This window comes from Erigeron canadensis, chromosome 4 (assembly GCF_010389155.1).
Source record: "Erigeron canadensis isolate Cc75 chromosome 4, C_canadensis_v1, whole genome shotgun sequence".
NCBI lineage: Eukaryota > Viridiplantae > Streptophyta > Magnoliopsida > Asterales > Asteraceae > Erigeron > Erigeron canadensis.
In genome coordinates this window covers 28,316,402-28,335,802 of record NC_057764.1, presented here as the reverse complement: position 1 = coordinate 28,335,802, position 19,401 = coordinate 28,316,402, and the positions used below count along the sequence as shown (strand labels likewise).

Sequence of the window (19,401 nt, the reverse complement as noted above, 5' to 3'; positions counted from 1 at the left end):
AATGGCTGCCTGTGCCTGTAATCACTTAAAAGAGTACTATAAATAATGTGCAAGACTTTTAGTTTGTTGGTGTCAAGTGGCACTTGGAGTTCCCCCAAACACTTCAGTAGAAAATCACAAATAAAGTATCCCAATGAAGTGTTCGGAGGATCTCTAAGTGAAACTGGACGATAGCCTTCATCACTTGAGTTGCATTCCTCCAATCCAGCTTAATGGTGCCAGGTGGCACTTGGAGTTCCCCCAAACACTTCAGTAGGAAATCACAAATAAAATATCTCAATGAAGTGTTTGGAGGATCTCTAAGTGACACTTGACGATAACCTTGATCACTTATTTGCAGTAATCTAGCTTAATGGTGTCAGGTGGTACTAGGAGTTCCCCCAAACACTTCAGTAGGAAATCATAAATGACAAATCCCAATGAAGTGTTCGGAGGATCTCTTAGGGGCACTTGACGTTTCCCTTCTTTTGCATTCTGTTATAGTAACTTAATGTGTTTGATGAATAAACATGTCATATTTGTATGTATATATAGACACGAGTTGAGGGCGAGGCATCTGTTTTGTGAGGATGGATGCACCTAAAACATGAACATTGTTGGCTTTCCGTCTCCATTAAGAGACTGATGTTATTGTTATCACATAGAGAGGAATAAAATCTGAAAATGAAAAGGCATGGTGATTACCGGGTAAAGAGAGGTAATATTCCCATTTTATAATCTATCCCTTATCCAGGACTAGGTTCAAACTCTTTTTTTGGTTTTTCTGATGCACATATTGATACTAAAAAGATGTACCATTATGTTATAACAAAAGGTTAATTTTAGGCAACTTAATCATCAGTCCGACACCGGATCACCCAAACCTGAGTCATAAAGCTCACTTTCACACTATGTTTAATGAATCAAATTAATGAGAGATAGATACACTTTTTATAAGTGAATTACTGAATTTTATATGGTCTGATCAGATTGGATCTGGTATTCTGGTGCAAGATGCAATCCATTATCAGCAGTAATGTGTTATTGTGATTATGATTACTCTCTGTGTCCACATAAAATAGTCTAGTTTGGATTTTTCCTGCAGTTCATTTTGATTTTCCTTCTTCTAGTTCGCATCCATTCACCTTTTTCTTACCAATTTTAAAGAGGCTGATTAAGGATCTTTAGCCAGATGGTCGAGGTCCTCGCATGGAGGGTGAATGCATGGAGGGTGAATACATGTAGGTGAAACGATGTGAACAAGTAGTGCTGCAGAAAAATTGGCAATGTGACGCAGACGGAACATGAGGTAGATAATTGATCACGTTGATTCAAAGGAATATCAGAAACAATTCTTCTAATTTTTCGTTGATTCTAATAGAATACCGAAATTTATGGATTTTCACACAAAAACACACACATGTGATTAAGGAAAAAATGAACTTTTGATTTCTCCAAGTCTGATCATTTTCCCATGCTTACAATGATATAAATAAGCAAAATTCAAACGGACCCTAAAACATAAGTGGGCCGAACGTTATTACAAAAACAAAATCCCAAGAAACCCAAAAAACTTAAAGAAAGACCCATACCTCTTTTCAACGGTCGTTTAGACTGGCCGCACATCGAAAACGGAGCTTTGTAGCAAACGTTATGGCTATGCCTCTTTTTAACAATGTTTTGACCTTCTAGATATTAAAGGGTTTTTTCTTCCACACTTAGGCCTACATCACAATGCAATCTTGGCTTCAAGGTCCCAAACCACATCTAATGGATTTTAGCCGCACAACACATATGTTGTTCAAAACTTTAGAGAATCACGTACAATCCTCTTTTATATTCTCACAAACCTTATTACTTGTTTTATCTAATCAATTCAAAATATTTTATCTTAAAACCGTAAATCGATAAGTTATAAAAATTATATGATTACTGTCAGATATCGTCCATTTTGTTGATATTTACACAAGTGTAAGTTACATACCTTACATATGTGCAAGTATGATATCTATTATAATTAGTTCGTTTACACATGTGCAACCGTCAATAAAAACTGTAATTCAAAGTGGGTTCTACCCTTAGGAGTGTTAAGCAAAAAGGTAGCTTTTTTTTTTTTTTTTTTTTTTTGGGGGGGGGGGGGGGGGGGGGGATGGGACATAGGGAATGAAAGGTCATAGAGTGTGATCTAATTAACGGACTCCACTTTTAGTTGCTACTGTTGTGTATGTATGACTATTTAGTAACTTACATGTAAAAGCAAAGGTTTTACATATGTTTAAGTTATGACCATTTAGTAATTTACATATGAAAACAAAGATTTTACACATGTGTAAATTAAATATACAAGTACAAAAAAAATAAAAAAAAATTAAAAGGTTAAAAGTCATCAAAAGTATATTGAATGATGCTTCTAACGAAAGAAGACAAAATTTGAAGAACACCTTTATAACTTTTTATAACTTATCCATGTACAATTTTTTGAGATAAAACATTTTAAATTATAACTTATCCATGTATAGTTTTTTGAGATAAAATATTTTAAAAGAATCATATGAGGTTATATGATTTTATAAACGATGAAATGTATCGTCTAAAATGGTTTTTTAAGTTCTCAAGTTATATCGGATTATAAATAACCCTTCCTCAAATCATTTAAACATAAATTATAAACCATAAAGTTAAATAATTCAAATACTTAAAGATTTAAATTCAGTTGATCCAAAATCAACCTGTTTAACATGAAACCAACGAGATAATGCAGCAACCTATTTGAGCGATATACTAAATTACTCCGTACTAATTAATCAAATTTGCGAATCAAGTCCGAGCTCCGTGTCAGTAAGTCGTGTGTCAGGGGTGAAAATTTTAGTCGGATGGGTTAAGATTTTGAGAAACTTGAACCGTCAACCCATACATGACCCGACCCGACCCACGTCAAATGGAGTATGTCTTACCATTAGAGAAAATTATCCGTAAGCATCAAATGGCACTAGCACCCCATAGCAATACGTCCAATCCAATTATCCAAATACTAATTTGTGCGAGACCTTCTTCGCTTCCTAAATCCTGTAAGTTCCTTAATTAACCATATTATTTTTGGAACTAGTTTGTGCTACTATTCAAAACCAGATAGTCTAAATTGGTTTTTTGTGGCTTAATATCGGTGTTTAATTAAATTAAAAACGAAGACTGATTATTACCTTTGAAATTGCCAGTGTTGATATAGATCTATAAATGTACACGTACCTGGCCCCTCAAATATAGAATCGTATATTCGTGTATCATATGTGTGAAATAAATCAGAAGTTGAACCTAGACATGTATAAAGGATAAATTATGAAATGAGAATATAGTACTACTTTTGTTTTACCTGGTCCTGTTTCAGATTTTATTCCTCTATGTGAAAAATAAAAACATGCATGAGTCTCTTAATGGAGGTAGACACGATGCCAACTATGTTCATTCACTGGATCATCACACGTTCATTAGTCGAACACTTCCTGAATCTTCGTATATCTATATATACCGATTGTAGTTATGGTATTTTATTCATATACATAACATCAACCCACTAACATTATGGAATGCAACATGAGGGAAATGTCAATTGTCACTTAGAGATCCTCCGAACACTTCATTGAGATATCTTACTTATGATTCCTACTGAAGTGTTTGGGGGAACTCCAAGTGTCACCTGGCACCATTAAGCGGGAGGAATGCAAATGAAGCGTTGAAGGGAATCGTCAAGTGTCACTTAGAGATCCTCCGAACACTTCATTAGGATATCTTACTTATGATTTCCTACTGAAGTGTTTGGGGGAACTCCAAGTTCCACCTGATACCATTAAGCCCATGCAAATGAAGCGTTGAAGGGAATCGTCAAGTGTCATTTAGAGATCCTCCGAACACTTCATTGGGATATCTTACTTATGATTTCCTACTGAAGTGTTTGGGGGAACTCCAAGTGCCACCTGACACCATTAAGCCGGAGAAAATCAAATGAAGTGATGAAGGGAATCGTCAAGTATCACTTAGAGATCCTCCGAATACTTCATTGGGATATCTTACTTATCACTTCCTACTGAAGTGTTTGGGGGAACTCCAAGTGCCACCTAACACCATTAAGTTGGAAGAATGCAGATGAAGTGATGAAGGGAATCGTCAAGTGTCACTTAGAGATCCTTTGAACACTTCATTGGGATAATTTACTTTATGGTTTCCTATTGAAGTGTTTGGGGGAACTCCAAATGCAACTCGACACCTTACTCTAGAGAAATGAAAACGTAGGGAAACGTCAAGTGTCACTTAGAGCTCCTCCGAACACTTCGCTCAGAAATTTTTCTTCCGATTTGCTACTAAAGTTTTTGAGGTAACTCTAATGGCCACCTGACACTGAAACTAGAGGTCTTGCACTTTACATAAAGTTTTAGGTAACTAATTCTTTCAAAAGAATTCAAAAAGTCGTACCTTTTCAACCGTTTCTCACTAATTCATAAGTTTGCTCCACTTTTTGCAAACGATATGATTATGAATTTGTTGACATGACGACTCGTTGATCTTGATGACAATGAAATTGAATCTGGCGACTCATTGGTCTTCAAAATAATGAAAACAGAATTATAATATGAGTGAACTAAGTTGAAAATTTGGAGAAAACATTAAAATTTGATCATGCAATCAGAAGCTATCAAGGTGAACTAATGTATTTTTGAATATAGAAGAAATGAATGAGTACAGGAAATTTTTTTTGAAACGGGTGTATTTCAAGGGTGTTTTGTCAAACAAATTTTCGAAAAAAAAAGTTATAAAACCAGTTAATCCGGTATTTGAAATACCGGATTCAATTTTTTCCTTCGAATCCGGTATTTAAAATATTGGTTTCAAAAAAGCAACTTTGAATCCGGTATTTCAAATACCGGATTCAGACTTGATGTGACTGGGACACAGGTTGCTACAGTGGTCGATGGCACTTTTGTTGAAACCGGGTTTTCAAATACCGGTTTCAAAAGGTGTATATATATAACATTTATATATATATATATATATATATATTACAATGCATGAGATTCTGATGTGAATCATCAAACACTTTGCTTGAAGATATTGCATGTTCGACCTATTCGACCTTCTTATTGCCATCATCAATGAAGTTGATATGCTTCATTGGTGATAGTTGGAATGGACCCCAACTCAGGTGCACATACATTTGGAACTCTTTGATTTTTGGAACCGGTTTTGATGGTGTTGGAGGGCCTTTATATGTTGGAACGAACTGCTTTCACCGGAGAGATATTTTGTCAGGGAAAAGTTTAAATGATGGAAGTAAAATCAACTGGAAACCGGAGAATCATCACACTAAGAATATTGAATATACGATTGAAAAATTAAAGAGTCTTGCAAGCTGCACGTTTGAAACTGACACCGAATGGGGCAAAGAGGTATTGCGTCGTTTATTTTTCCTTCTTAATCTCCAAAAAGTTTATCTTCATTTTGGATATAGGAGGCAACATATAACAGATTCGAATTTTAGTCCAATCCTATTATTAATAACATGATTTCAATCAGTGCCTTAAACAAATGATTTACTGTGTTTTGGATATAGGAGGCAACATATAACATGATTTCAATCAATTGAAACCGGTATTTAAAAACCCGGTTTCAAAAAACGTGTCATCGATCACTGTAGCAACCTGTGTCCCAATCACATCAAGTCTAAATCCGGTATTTGAAATACCGGATTCAAAGTTGCTTTTTTGAAACCGGTATTTCAAATACCGGATTCGAGGGAAAAATTTGAATCCGGTATTTCAAATACCAGATTAACTGGTTTTATAACTTTTTTTTTTTGAAAACTTGTTTGACAAAACACCCTTGAAATATGTCCGTTTCAAAAAAATTGTCATGAGTACAGCCCAAAAGTGAAAATTTCCTAACTGGATCAACACCTACCGAAGATTCAAATCAATTCCTCGTTAAAAAAAAAAATTCATGACATCTTGTTCTTTGTTGTGCATTCCTTCATTCCTTTGATCATTATGTAAATACATACATATACACAGCATTACAGCAATATATATTAATTTCTTATGTCAAACACACTAGGAGAAACTAATTATGATTTAGAATAATGGGCAATATATAAAATTACAAAAGTTAAAATTCATCACAGTAAATGTGTTTTATATGCTTAGAAATATAGCAACTCTACAAACATATGCATAATTGTAGCTAATTTATATAGATATCATATACACTACAAGATTAAGTATTTAATACATGCAGATTTTAGGGAGTATCACTTTAGTACATTGGAAAATAGACTGATTTATAAATGCCTATATGTCGAATCAAGGTCGAATGGTTTTAAGCCCTGGGTGAGATTTGTGCTCTTAGAGGGTTCTTCATGACGACGGTTGACTCGACCTTGTCAGAAAGATCAACATGATAACCATTTGGAGTAGTCCAATGGAAATACCAAATCAAGTTTGCAACAAAATATTCCAAGTGAAGCAGGGCTAAATCAGAGCCAGGACATATCCTTCTTCCGGCACCAAATGGCATCATCTTGATCCCTTTGCTTCCGCTTATATCAAAGTCAAACGCACCATCAGTCTTATCATTTGACAAAAACCTCTCTGGTTTGAACTCCATGGGATTATCCCAGACCTTTGGATCCAAACCCATCTCACCTAACAAGAAATGGAGAGTGGCACCCTGTGGAATCACATAGCCTTGCACCTTTACCTCTTTTGTGACCTTATGTGGCAGCACAAAGTGGCTTGGTGGGTGTCTCCTCAGCCCTTCCAAAACCACTGCTTTTAGGTATGGCATTTTCTTTAGATCCTCTTCGTTTATAACTAGTGGCTCGGCCCCATGTGATGGAGGTGGATGTGGTTGTCCAACAACTTCAATTATTTCATTATAGAGTTTGCTCTGAATGTGAGGATGCTTAATAAGATTCGCCATGATCCATTGTAAAGAAGTTGAGGTGGTGTCTGTGCCACCATTAAGGAACTCACTACACATAGTTACCATCTCCTTATATGTCAGCTTTCCATCATTTCCATTATAAGCTTCTTCTTCAGGGAGCTTTAGATTCACCAAGGTGTCAACATAAGCCACTGATTCGTGTCCAGAAGTATCTGATTCGATTCGAGATTTGATTATTGGAATCAATACTTGTTCTTTATCACTAAGTAATTTCAAAAACTCCTTCCATCTGTTTCTAAACAATATCTTCCCCAACCTTGGAAACAAAGTATGCACCATAAACCGTCCCGAGCCTACTTTCAGCATCATATTACGTTGTACCTTGGCGATCTCATTGATTTGACTTTCATCGAACTTTTCTCCAAAGCACATCACCACCAACAGACGGAACACTGCATAATGGAAATGGTCAACCACCTTGATTCCTTCACCCTCCTTCTTTTGCTCTTGAAGGCGACCAAGTAAGATATGAAGAACCCATTTACGAGCCCACGAGTATGACTTGATGCGAGCAGGGTGCATGATCTCGGATGCAAGGTTTCTTCTAAAAAGCCTCCAAGTAGGGCCGTATGAGGCTGAGGAGATGTTGAGCATGGGGAGGGATTTGGGACGATCAGAGAAAATTGCGCCTTTTTTAATGAGGATTTGGTAGGCGAGATCATGGCTGCCAACAATGATAAAAGGACGAAAAGCGAGTGAAAGAGTGAAGAGTGGCCCGTACTTGGCTTTGAGGTTTATGAGAACGGGTTCCCAGTTTAAAGGGGGAGTGGCTAGTTGTATGAAGATGTTGTAAAGGATGGATGGGCTTGGAGGTAACAGCTTCTTGCTGTTTCTTCGGGGGAATATTATGGATCTGATGAGGGCAGCAACACATATTGAACTGATTATGATGAACCATGTCTCCATCATCCACAAACGTAGGTGAATATGGTCAGTATATTGACAGCCCAGGGTATCTATATATATAAACTCATTGAAAGTAAACTCAAAGGTCAATATTTACTTAGAGCATAAGTAAGTCTGGCATGGTCAAATTTGATACAATTTCTTTTTATAATGCTTGATTTGTCTTATTTATTTTTATATTCTAATGATCAAACTGGTAAAGATTACAATAATGCAAAAAACATTAATTTCATTGTATATAAGTATATAACTGATTGAAAGTGGGCCAAAATATGTTCAAATGTATTACATATTTCAGTAACTTAAAGAAGTCGACTTGTTTTTATAATTCTATAAGGGTAATGTATATAGAAATCAACACTTGGTCTGTAATGAACCTCACTAAGCCTTCTGCCTGCCCTGTTTTATGTTTCTGTCAGGTCCTTGCATCTTTATATATGAACAAATCAGTTATGAGAAAGCAACATGTGACAAACGAGTGAGTTGGGACATCGGGTCACAATGGAATACAAGATCAAATTGGGTAAAGGGTCAAACAGAATGGAATACAAGATCAAAATGGGTAAAGGGTGAAACGGGCTGATTTATAAGATTAACCTTTCAGAGCTGAGCCATTGTTCTGCTGCTATATCATGATTATCTATTGGTAGTATTAGTAACACAGGCTCGGGTAAGAATGAAATTAAGTGTACACCTATTAGCATTATACCAACCAAAATTGTAGTTTATTTAAGCATAAAACTATTAGCACCGATAATCAAAAATCTCTAAGGGTCATACTTGAGCTAAATCTCATTTGAAAGAAAAAAGAAACAGATGTAGATTGAAACACAAACTATTTTCAGTTACTTAAGGAAGTCGACTTGTTCTCGTAATTCTATGTGTATATAGAAATCAGAAACTTGTTCCATGATCAAACTCATCTCGCTAAATCACTAATCCTTCTGTGTGCCCCGTTTAATGTTTCTGTCAGGTCTTGCAAGCTTGCAGTCACTTATAAGAAAGCAACATTTGCCAAACGAGTGAGTTGGGATGTCGAGTCACAACGGAATACAAGATCAAAATGGGTAAAGGGTCAAACAGGCTGATTTATTTTATTTAACCCTTCAGACCTGAGCCATTGTTCTGCAACTGTATTATGATTATCTATTGGTAGTAACATAGGCTCGGGTAAGAATTTCATAATTCTAGATGGGTATTATAGAAATCAGCAACTTGTTCCATAATGAAACTCACAAAAACCTTGCTAAATCACTAATCCTTCTGCCTGCCCCGTTTTATGTTTCTGTGAGGTCCTTGCAATCTTGCAGTCAGTTATGAAAAAGGAACATATGACAAACGAGTGAGTTGGGATGTCGGGTCACAACGGAATGCAAGATCACAATGGGTAAAGGGTCAAACGGGCTGATTTATTCGATTAACCCTTCAGACCTGAGCCATTGTTCTGCAACTATATCATGATTGGCAGTAACACATGCTCGGGTAAGAATGAAAATAAGCATAAACCTATTAGCATTATACCAACCAAGATTATAGTTTATTTAAGCATAAAACTATTAGCAATTATAATAAAACTTATAAGGTTATCGCATACATTAGTTATACCTTATTTATAAAAAAATAAAAACAAACACTAATTGAAACACAAACTAGTTCAAACATGCATATTCAAGCAAGCTATTTATTTACATTGTAGACCTACTTATATATGTATGAACTCAAATGGTTAACTTTTCGGACCTTGAAGAGATTTTCGCCTGCAGAGGATTCTTCATGACAATCGTGAACTCAACCTTCTCAGAAAGATCAACATTAGACCCATCAGGAGCACTCCATTCGAAATACCAAATCAAGTTAGCAACAAAATACTCCAAATGAAGCAGGGCCAAATCCGAGCCAGGACATATCCTTCTTCCAGCACCAAAAGGCATCATTTTAATCCCTTTACTTCCGCTTATATCAAACACACCATTACTACCCTCATTCGCCAAAAACCTCTCTGGCTTAAACTCCATAGGATCATCCCAGACCTTTGAATCTAACCCCATCTCAGCCACCATGAAATTTATAGTCGCACCTTGTGGAAACACATATCCTTGAACCTCCACCTCCTTCATGACCCTATGAGGCAGCACAAAATGGCCCGGTGGGTGTCTCCTTAACCCTTCCAAAATCACCGCTTTCAAATAAGGCATTTTTTGTAAATCCTCTTCATTTATAACCGATTCTTCCTCTCCCCTTGGTGGCGGTCCAACAACTCCAACAATTTCCTCATACAACTTGCTTTGTATCTCGGGATGCTTAACAAGATTCGCCATAATCCATTGTAACGCAGTAGAAGTAGTATCCGTCCCAGCATTAAGAAACTCACTACACATACTAACCATCTCTTTATCTGTCAACTTTCCGTTGTTTTCATTACTACCTTCTCCTTCAGGAAGCTGCAAATTCACAAGTGTATCAACATACGCCACAATACTCTCTTCTCGCGATTCAGGTTTAACCGACTCAATTCGTGCTTTAATGAGTGGAAGCAATGTCTGTTCTTGATTATTCCTCATTTGCAATAACTCCTTCCATCTATTCCTAAACAAAATCTTCCCTAACCTAGGAAACACACCTAGTATATTAAACCGGCCCGACCCAATCAACAACAAAAATCTACGTTGTGCACTCGCAATCTCATTAATCCTAGTCTCATCAAACTTTTCACCAAAACACATAAAAACCAACAAACAAAACATTCCATACGTAAAATGTTCGATTACCTTAACCCCACCAGCTTCCTCATGTTCATGTTTTCTTAACCTATTAATCAAGATATGAAGCACCCACTTTCGAGCCCATGTATACGACTTCACACGTGAAGGGTGAAGGACCTCAGACGCAAGGTTGCGTCTAAGGAGCCTCCATGTTGGGCCATAAGAGGAAGACGATATATTACGGACTGCAAAAGTCCTGGGGCGGTCAGAAAAGACCGCCCCTTTCTGGATAAGTATTTGGTGGGCGAGTTCATGCTCGCTCACAAATATAGAAGGGCGAGAACCAATGGAAAGAGTGATTAGTGGGCCATACTTGGCTTTAAATTTTTTTAGAATTGGTTCAAGTGCTGAAAGTGAGTTAGTTAAAAGAATAAAGTTTGAGGAAAGTAAAGATGGACCTGGTGGTAGCTTCTTCTTGCTATGGCTCTTGGTGAAAAAAAGTGGTTTGATTATCGCTGCTATGCAAAAAGATAAGATGATGATGAACCATGTTTCCATGGTGGTGATTGAATGATTAAAAGAAAAGTGAGTGGTGGCACGATATATATCTGTATCTATATATATCTATAAATTAAATTATTATGCGTTCCATGTGAATGTGTATGTCAGCCTATATAGATTTGTTTTGGACTTTGGTAACAAGTTACCATAGAAGTCTACCTCATCCGTTGCTTGAATAATGGAAATTTGTTGCTATCTTAGTATATTGACCAAACTAACCCGGTTCAATGGGAGGAAGAAGGATAGACTTTGATATGCTTTCTTTTTTAACAAGAAATAATAAATCAATAATAACGTATGCATCATAGTCATCAATAATTTGGTGGTTGGAATAAAGTTTTGGTAATGTAAAAGTGTTATACTAGCAACCATGAGCTAAATATTTTAATCAGTGTTATTATAAAACAAATTACAATGACCGTTGTTTATATTTATTTTACCGAGTATCATATTATGGGATAATAGTATCATTCCGTGTGACATTTTTTTTATCCAAGACTTGAATTATTTGTCATATCATTATTTTGCATTTTCAAAAGTCTTATTTTGTGGCAGAATCACATGTATAGTACGGAGTACTAACTTTGCATTGATTTTGATTTTGATCCACGGTATAGTACCTAAACTTATGGGTCATTGTCTAAGGGGAGGGAGTGGTCACCTTCTCTCAAATTTTACTATCAATTAAAATCAATCAATTTTTCATATCTTTTCTAAATTACCGGCGCCACTTTTCTACTACTTCCCCCAATCTCTACCTCATTATTTCTTTTTCATTTATTTTTAATACTATATAATTTTTTTTTATTTACTTTTAATACTATATAATTTAAAAAACTATATAAAATCAAACATATATATAAATAAAAAGATAATCAAATAATAAAGTAAAATAAAACTACAAGGGTTGAAATGTAATTACCATAAATATAAATATAGTTCTAAATTTTGTAGAATTTGAAACTATAGAGGCTGAAAACATAAATAGCTATAATAATAAATAAAAACAAATCTGGGTCTTCTATTCTTCTTCTTCCTTGAATATACATGGACACATATATATGATATACATTAGCCATTTTCGTCCCAGCTTAAATTTTTTTTTTTTTTTAATAAATTCAAACGGTTAGTGGAGCCCCCCATTTTTGACCAACCAATCACGCCTCCCTCTCTCTCTCTCTTCTCCCCCCCCCCCCAACTCGGCAAACTTCACCGATTTGTGCTTTCTCTCTTCATTGGGGAACCGCCAGCGGCAGTGCCCGCAGGCCCAGTAGCGACAAATGGTTTCCCCGATTTCATTCCCTCCCCTCTAAGATGTATTATTATAGCAATACTTGTTACTGTCTAGAGAAGTAAAGACTAGTTGCATTTGGATTAAAGTTTTGGTAGTATAAGTACCGTTAGCAACCATAAATCCATAAGTTGATAATTGATTACGAACATCTTTTTTATGGTTTGTTAAAAATTGTAGCTTTCATCCATACTTTTTATTAACTACTGTTTGCATTTTAAACTTTTGACACTTGTCCACGTTTTTTTATCCAAAAGTCAACAATTTTACTTAAAAAGTCAACACTTTTGATCAAAAAGTCAAAGCTTTTAGAGCCAAACTATCGATGGGGCTCCTAAATCAGGAGTCAAACCCGTAATTTATGAAAAGTAAGAATTAATCATGTAAATTTTGACAAACAATTATGACGATTTTTGTAATTAACTTTAAAAGCTACTTTAATTAACATTTTAACAAGGGATTGAGTTTTTCACCCCCATGTTAATATGAGATTTGGTTTGGGTTGAATATTTTTAACCAATCAACATCTAAATCTAATCTTGAACCACTTGACAATCTTATTTTTCAGAGATTTTTTGGGTACGTTTGATTTGCTGAATGTTTTTAATGGAATTAGAATCTGTCAATAAAATTAAATCTAATAGAATTGAAATTTAATTAAATTGGAATTTGAGTTGATTGGAATCTAAAAACTTTGAGATTTGAATGATTATAATGTTTGTGTTTGGTTGATCAGAATGAAATGAAATTTATAGTACTAATTATATTAATTTTTATGATAATAGTTAATAAACATATTTTTTAAATAACAATAATATAAATGTTTTTACAATATAAAATTCTATATTAAAAGTTATAGATTTTTTCTAGATAATGTTTTTGATAAAATATTATTTTTTTATAAAATAATATTAAATTTATAAACTAAAATTAATACTTTATCAAATAAAATATTTTTATAAAATAATAATAATAATAATAATTAATAAGTATAGTTTTAAAGTTACAATATTAACAATTATAACAAATTTAAAACTTGTAAAAGAGTTAATTTTATTAAAATTTGAGTTTCATTGGATTTTCCAACTTTCCATTCATTTTGCTAAGTAGTTTTGAATTCATTGAGTTGATGAAATCCGAAAGTATCCAATTCCATTTCTACACAAACTAAACCAGTAATTGAATGGATTCTGAATTTCATTCTATCAACCAAACAAGATATAAAAAATAGAATTCAGATTTCAATTTCATTGAATTCCGTGAACCAAACATGTCAGTAACTTTAATTATATTTCATTCATCGACTAAATTGGGAAACCTAGTGAGTTTTACTTCAAATTACCATCAGAAGTGATTTGTTTGGATCTTAGTTTAATGTTTAGTACATGTTTTATTATATACTAGAGGGATAGTCGCACAATGTTGCGCCAGTGGTGGTGGTGACAGCCGTGTAGTGGTGTCGGCGACCGGTGGTGGTGGTGGTGATGGCGGTTGTGATAGTGATGATGGTGAAAATGGTAATGAAGTAGTTTTTTTTGGTGAATTTCGCTTGAAAACTTCGTGTCGCGATTCGACAGCGAGAGGTCTAGCATACGTTGTCATAACCGGGTCTGTGCTAGAGAGCTCCCTCGAAATAGAAATATTTATTTCAAATACCCAATGGGAAGAAAACCCCCTATTAATCCGCCCGAAGGCACGACGATTAATAGGGGTATAGTAGTGAAGTAGTCTTGCCGGTATTTTAGAGGATTAAGTAATAGTATAGTAATACAGCATAGGTATAAAATAGGTTATCAAGTTATTTATTAAGAAAAAGGGGAGGGGTGGAATTGCGTTTTCAAAAAATATCTAATTTTTGCGTTTGAAGACTCAAATAATCAGAAAAAGTGTTTGGTCGGAAAAATAACTATTTACGTTTGTATAAAGAGAGAAAATGAAGTTTAATTAAAAAACAGGTAACGACATACTTTTCTAAACCCCGGTTTTAGGAACGCCGAATAAGCAATTTCAAACACCCACTAAAGGCTTTATAAAGCCACCTCCAAATGCATGTTTTTTTTTTCGTTCATTCACCTGTGAATCAAAAGCTATTTTTAAGGTTTGGGTAAAAAGTTTTTCTTTTTACGACATTAACTTTTATAACGTTTCACATGTTAATGAATTTTAAAAACATAAAATCAAATACATAATTTAGTAAATCCCAATATTCTTGAACAAAAATAAAAAATCTTAAAATATGGTTAGTCGTCGTGGCCTAATTCTGCCATGGTTTCTGTACGACTTTGATTTGATAACATTCTTCAATTAGTCGACTGCTTAGCTATTTCTATCATCCCGCTAACTCGCTAAGTTTGGTAATTGTAAATGGGTTGTTGCATATCTTTTGGCCCATCCCCAACCAATATCTAGAGTACTCACTAGACAAATACAATTAACTTCTCCTGTCAGTTATTATCCAACAAGTTTTGAAAATCCATGTCTATTTATGGAAGTAATAATGACATTCAAAGTACCACTTTCGTACTCTATATTTTTCATATCCTTATTATATATTTTTTTCCCGAACATTCCGTCGATATGCGACATCAGGAAACCTCAACGTATAATGTTGAAGTCTTGTACGTACCCTAAACAACGAGATGTTAACCATAGACTATTACAAATATTATATTATTTACTGAGTATATGTCTATGAGATAAGAAAATTAGATTAATTTTTTATTAAACTTTAGCCTAAAAAATACACATGAAGTAAACATATGTTCCAATGAACTGCCAATCCAAAGATAAAATTATTATATGTAACCAGCTATACAAGATGTCACAAATTTATAATATAATGTAATTTATATATGAATTTGATAAAAATTACATCAACAAACAGGGCCAGATTTATTCATTATAAGCCGATTGATACATAAGTACTTAATATATCGACTCAAATGATTAACTTTTCGGTCCTTGAAGAGACATGTGCTCGCAGAGGATGTTTCATGACAATGGTGAACTCGGGCTTTTCAGAAAGATCGACTTCATAACCATCAGGAGAAGTCCAATGGAAATACCAAATCAAATTTGCAACATAATATTCCAACTGAAGTATGGCCAATTCAGAACCAGGGCATACTCTTCTTCCAGCACCAAATGGCATCATCTTAATCCCTTTGCTTCCACTTATATCAAACACACAATTGCGGTCCCCATTCACCAAAAACCGCTCTGGCTTGAACTCCATTGGATCATCCCAAACCTTCGGGTCCCAACCCATATCAGCCACCATGAAGTTGATGGTGGCACCTTGAGGAATCATATACCCTTCCAGATATACCTCTTTCATTACCCTATGTGGTAACACGAAATGGCCCGGTGGGTGTCTCCTTAGCCCTTCCAAAACCACCGCTTTCAAATAAGGCATTTTGTGTAAATCCTCCTCGTTTATGGCCGTTTCATCCTCTCCCCTTGGCGGAGGTCCTACTACAGAAACAATTTCATCAAAAAGTTTACTTTGGATGCGTGGATACTTCATGAGATTCGCCATGATCCATTGTAACGCAGTAGAGGTAGTATCCGTCCCAGCATTAAGAAACTCATCACACATACTTACAATCTCTTTATCTGTTAACTTTCCACCATTCCCATTATCAGCCTCTTCTTCCGGAAGCTTTAGATTCACCAAAGTGTCAACATACGCCACAATTTTCTTGTCTCCTAATAAGTTTCGTCCCGAGTTAACTGCTTCAATTCTAGACTTAATTAGTGGTATCATCACTTGTTCTTGATCATGCCGTATTTGCAACAACTCTTTCCATCTATTCCTAAACAATATCTTGCCTAACCTAGGCATCAAACCGAGCATATCAAAACGGCCCGAACCAGCTGCAAAAAGCGAATAACGTTGTACCCTTGCAATTTCATTTACAGTTTTTTCGTCTAGCTTATCACCAAAACACATCAAAACCAACAAACAAAACATTGCATAGTGAAAATGATCAACCACCTTTATCCCATCACTTCCTTTATGTTCCCTTAACTGATTAATCAAGATATGAAGGGCCCATTTTCTAGCCCAAGAGTAAGACTTCACACGGGCAGGATGAAGTATCTCGGTAGCTAGATTACGCCTTAGGAGACGCCAAGTTGGGCCATAGGAGGCTGATGAGATGTTGCGCGCAGGGATGCTTGTAGGGCGGTCAGAAAATATGGCGCCTTGTTGGACCAAGACTTTGTGAGCTAGAGAATGGCTAGAGACAAAGATTGAAGGATGGTAACCAACAAACAGAGTGATGAATGATCCATACTTTAACTTGAAGTTTCTAACAAATGGTTCAAGAGCAGGTAGAGAATTGGTTAATATTACGAAGTTAGAGGCAAGGACTGATGGCCCTGGTGGTAGTTTCTTGCGGTGGCTCTGGTGGAAGAGTATGGCGGCGACGAAAAGAGATAGGATGAGGATGAACCAGGTCTCCATGGCCAAATTAGAAAAGTGAATGGTGGCAAGGGTGATGTTATCTATTTTAACAATATAGTTTGGGCACTAGCTTAAGCTTGTAACCACAAATGTCAAATCTCATTATATCAGGGAACTTTGTACTCATCCTAACCAATTTACCAGGTTACCCTAGTACAAAAAGATAAAAGACACTTCACCAAACTGTAATCATTTGGTTTAAGTATTCTAAAAATGTCAAATATTACTTTTGATTTCATTTTAATATTCTAAAGTCTTGATAGTTTTATCAGTTAGAAATAGAGATGTAGAGTTGGATGTGATAATTTAAATGTAAATCACTATTATAAATGCCCCAAATAAAATTAAATAGACCACAAGCACATAATACAATTGAAAATGTATACAAGAAAAATATTCAAAGACAATGCATGTTTTGGATTTTTATTGAAATATACTGATATATATAAATATAAATAAAGATTTTTATGGTCATATTGCCTATTTTTTTTTTATCCTGCACAACGCCCTGTTATTTTTTTATACAAGACACTGCTATGAACTTGTTGAAGATGCTGTTGAGCGTCTCCAATGGAAAGAAAGTGTAAAGTTTTTTATAATGGGTCCTTGTTTGCTACTTTATGCCTATATGATGGGTACAATAAATCTTACTCTACTGATGGTGGGATGGTGTTGCACGGTGGGTGTATGTCCAAAGTATCTAACATATTTACAATGTTGCTACCGTCAAAACGGCAACTTTTTCCTTATATTTTATCATGATTGAGTGGGTATATGACTATGAATACGGTGGTCAGTCGTCAAGGCCTAATTCTGCCATGGACTCAATACGGCTTTGATTTGATAACATTCTTAAATTAGCAGACAGCCTAGCTATTTTTATCTTCCCCTAAATTTTGGTAAAACTGTAAATGGGTCATTGCACACCTTTTGGCCCATCCCAAACCAATTTCCAGGCTATGTAAGTCACTATACAAATACAATCAAGTGATTAATTAACCTTCTGTCAATTATCGAACAAGTGATGAAAATCTATGTCTATTTATGTCAATTATAAAGCTTTTTATAATGAGTCCTTATTAAATTGCTACTTCATGTCTATATTCCTTTGATACAAATAAATCTTAGTGTACTTTGAATAGAATCTTCTTTTTATATCAAAACGAACCATTACTATTATCATTCAACAAAAACATTCCTGGCTTAAACTCCATAACATCACCCAAGACCTTTGAATCCAAACACATCTCACCCATCATGAAATGGATGGTTGCACACTTTGGAATCATGTTCCCTTATATATCTACCTCTTTTGTAACCTGGCCCTTTCAAAATATCTAACTTTAGTCAAGACTTATTTAAAAAAAAAAAAAAAAGACGCATAACAAACTAATACAAACATGCATACTCAAGCAAGCTACAATATTTTCTACATTGTAATATGTATGGACTCAAATAGTTAACTTTTCAGCCCTTGAAAAGATTTTCGCCTGCAGAGGATTCTTCATGACAGTGGTGAACTCAACCTTTTCAGAAAGATCAACATTATACCCATTAAGAAATAAGAACACCCCATTCAAAGTACCAAATCAAATTAGCAACAAAATATTCTAAGTGAAGCATGGACAAATCTAACCCTGGACATATCCTTCCTCCAGCACCAAATGGTATCATCTTGATCCCTTTACTTCCACTTATGTCAAACACACCATTATCACTATCAATCGCCAAAAACCTCTTTGGCTTGAACTAGGGGTGGCAATGGATGGATATGGATTGGATCATAATCCAATTCATTAGTGATCCAACTTAAATGGATCATGATCCGATCCGTGATCCAACAAAATGGATCGTGATCCGATCCATATCCAAATAATTTTAAATAGATGAATCATCCGGATCAAACCATTAAATTTTTTCAATAATTTTATTTTTTAGGTGAATACAAATTTTACTTTTCAAAAACTAAGGAACGTTTAGTAGGGAAAACCTTTCGTGACCCCGTCACCCGTGTCCATTGTGACTCGTTCCCCCAGTTACCTTGTCTTAGTCACCCCTCGCCCCCAGTGCCCCCGGTCAAATGGTACCTTTGACCGGGGACACGGGTCACCGGGGTCACCATTTGATAGTGGCCCCCGTGACCGGAACAAGGGTCACGGGGGACACCTTTGACTGGGCCACGAGTCACTGGGGGCTGATGAGCAGATTTGTTAACTAATTCCTAACAAGTTTTAAATTTATAAATTCAAGGTTAACTTCTCTACTACACTCACTCACGGGCAGTGGACCCGTTCGTTCATAGTATAGTAAATAGGTAAGACCAGGTTCGTTCGCAGGGACTATGTCTAAGAACTAAGCTAGGTGTAATTCTAGGATTTGGGGGTTTGTCACGATTTTAAATAAAACTAAAATAATAAAAACATAAATTGATTGATTTAGCAAAACAATAATAATTAAAACATTGCATCTATTTGGAACCGTTCACATGTCATGATCATTTTGGA

At 35.4% G+C, this 19,401-nt stretch overlaps 3 protein-coding genes across 3 annotated transcripts; all 3 read right to left on the bottom strand.

Moving 5' to 3' along the window:
- Positions 1-6,273: 6,273 nt before the first annotated feature.
- Positions 6,274-7,891, bottom strand: LOC122598290 (cytochrome P450 89A2-like). Its single transcript, XM_043770884.1, has one exon. It carries the CDS (start codon positions 7,876-7,878, stop codon positions 6,343-6,345), a length of 1,536 nt encoding a protein of 511 aa, XP_043626819.1. The 5' UTR covers positions 7,879-7,891; the 3' UTR covers positions 6,274-6,342.
- A 1,575-nt stretch (positions 7,892-9,466) lies between these two features.
- Positions 9,467-11,195, bottom strand: LOC122596649 (cytochrome P450 89A2-like). Its single transcript, XM_043769262.1, has one exon. The coding sequence runs from the start codon at positions 11,133-11,135 to the stop codon at positions 9,594-9,596; it is 1,542 nt and encodes a 513-aa protein (XP_043625197.1). The 5' UTR covers positions 11,136-11,195; the 3' UTR covers positions 9,467-9,593.
- Positions 11,196-15,257: 4,062 nt separating this feature from the next.
- LOC122595450 (cytochrome P450 89A2-like) lies at positions 15,258-16,966 on the bottom strand. The gene has a single exon (XM_043767811.1). The coding sequence runs from the start codon at positions 16,895-16,897 to the stop codon at positions 15,368-15,370; it is 1,530 nt and encodes a 509-aa protein (XP_043623746.1). The 5' UTR covers positions 16,898-16,966; the 3' UTR covers positions 15,258-15,367.
- Positions 16,967-19,401: the final 2,435 nt, after the last annotated feature.

Coding starts and splice junctions, on each gene's coding strand:
- LOC122596649 (XM_043769262.1), bottom strand. CDS start 11,135: ATGGAAACATGGTTCATCATCATCTTATCTTTTTGCATAGCAGCGATA.
- LOC122598290 (XM_043770884.1), bottom strand. CDS start 7,878: ATGATGGAGACATGGTTCATCATAATCAGTTCAATATGTGTTGCTGCC.
- LOC122595450 (XM_043767811.1), bottom strand. CDS start 16,897: ATGGAGACCTGGTTCATCCTCATCCTATCTCTTTTCGTCGCCGCCATA.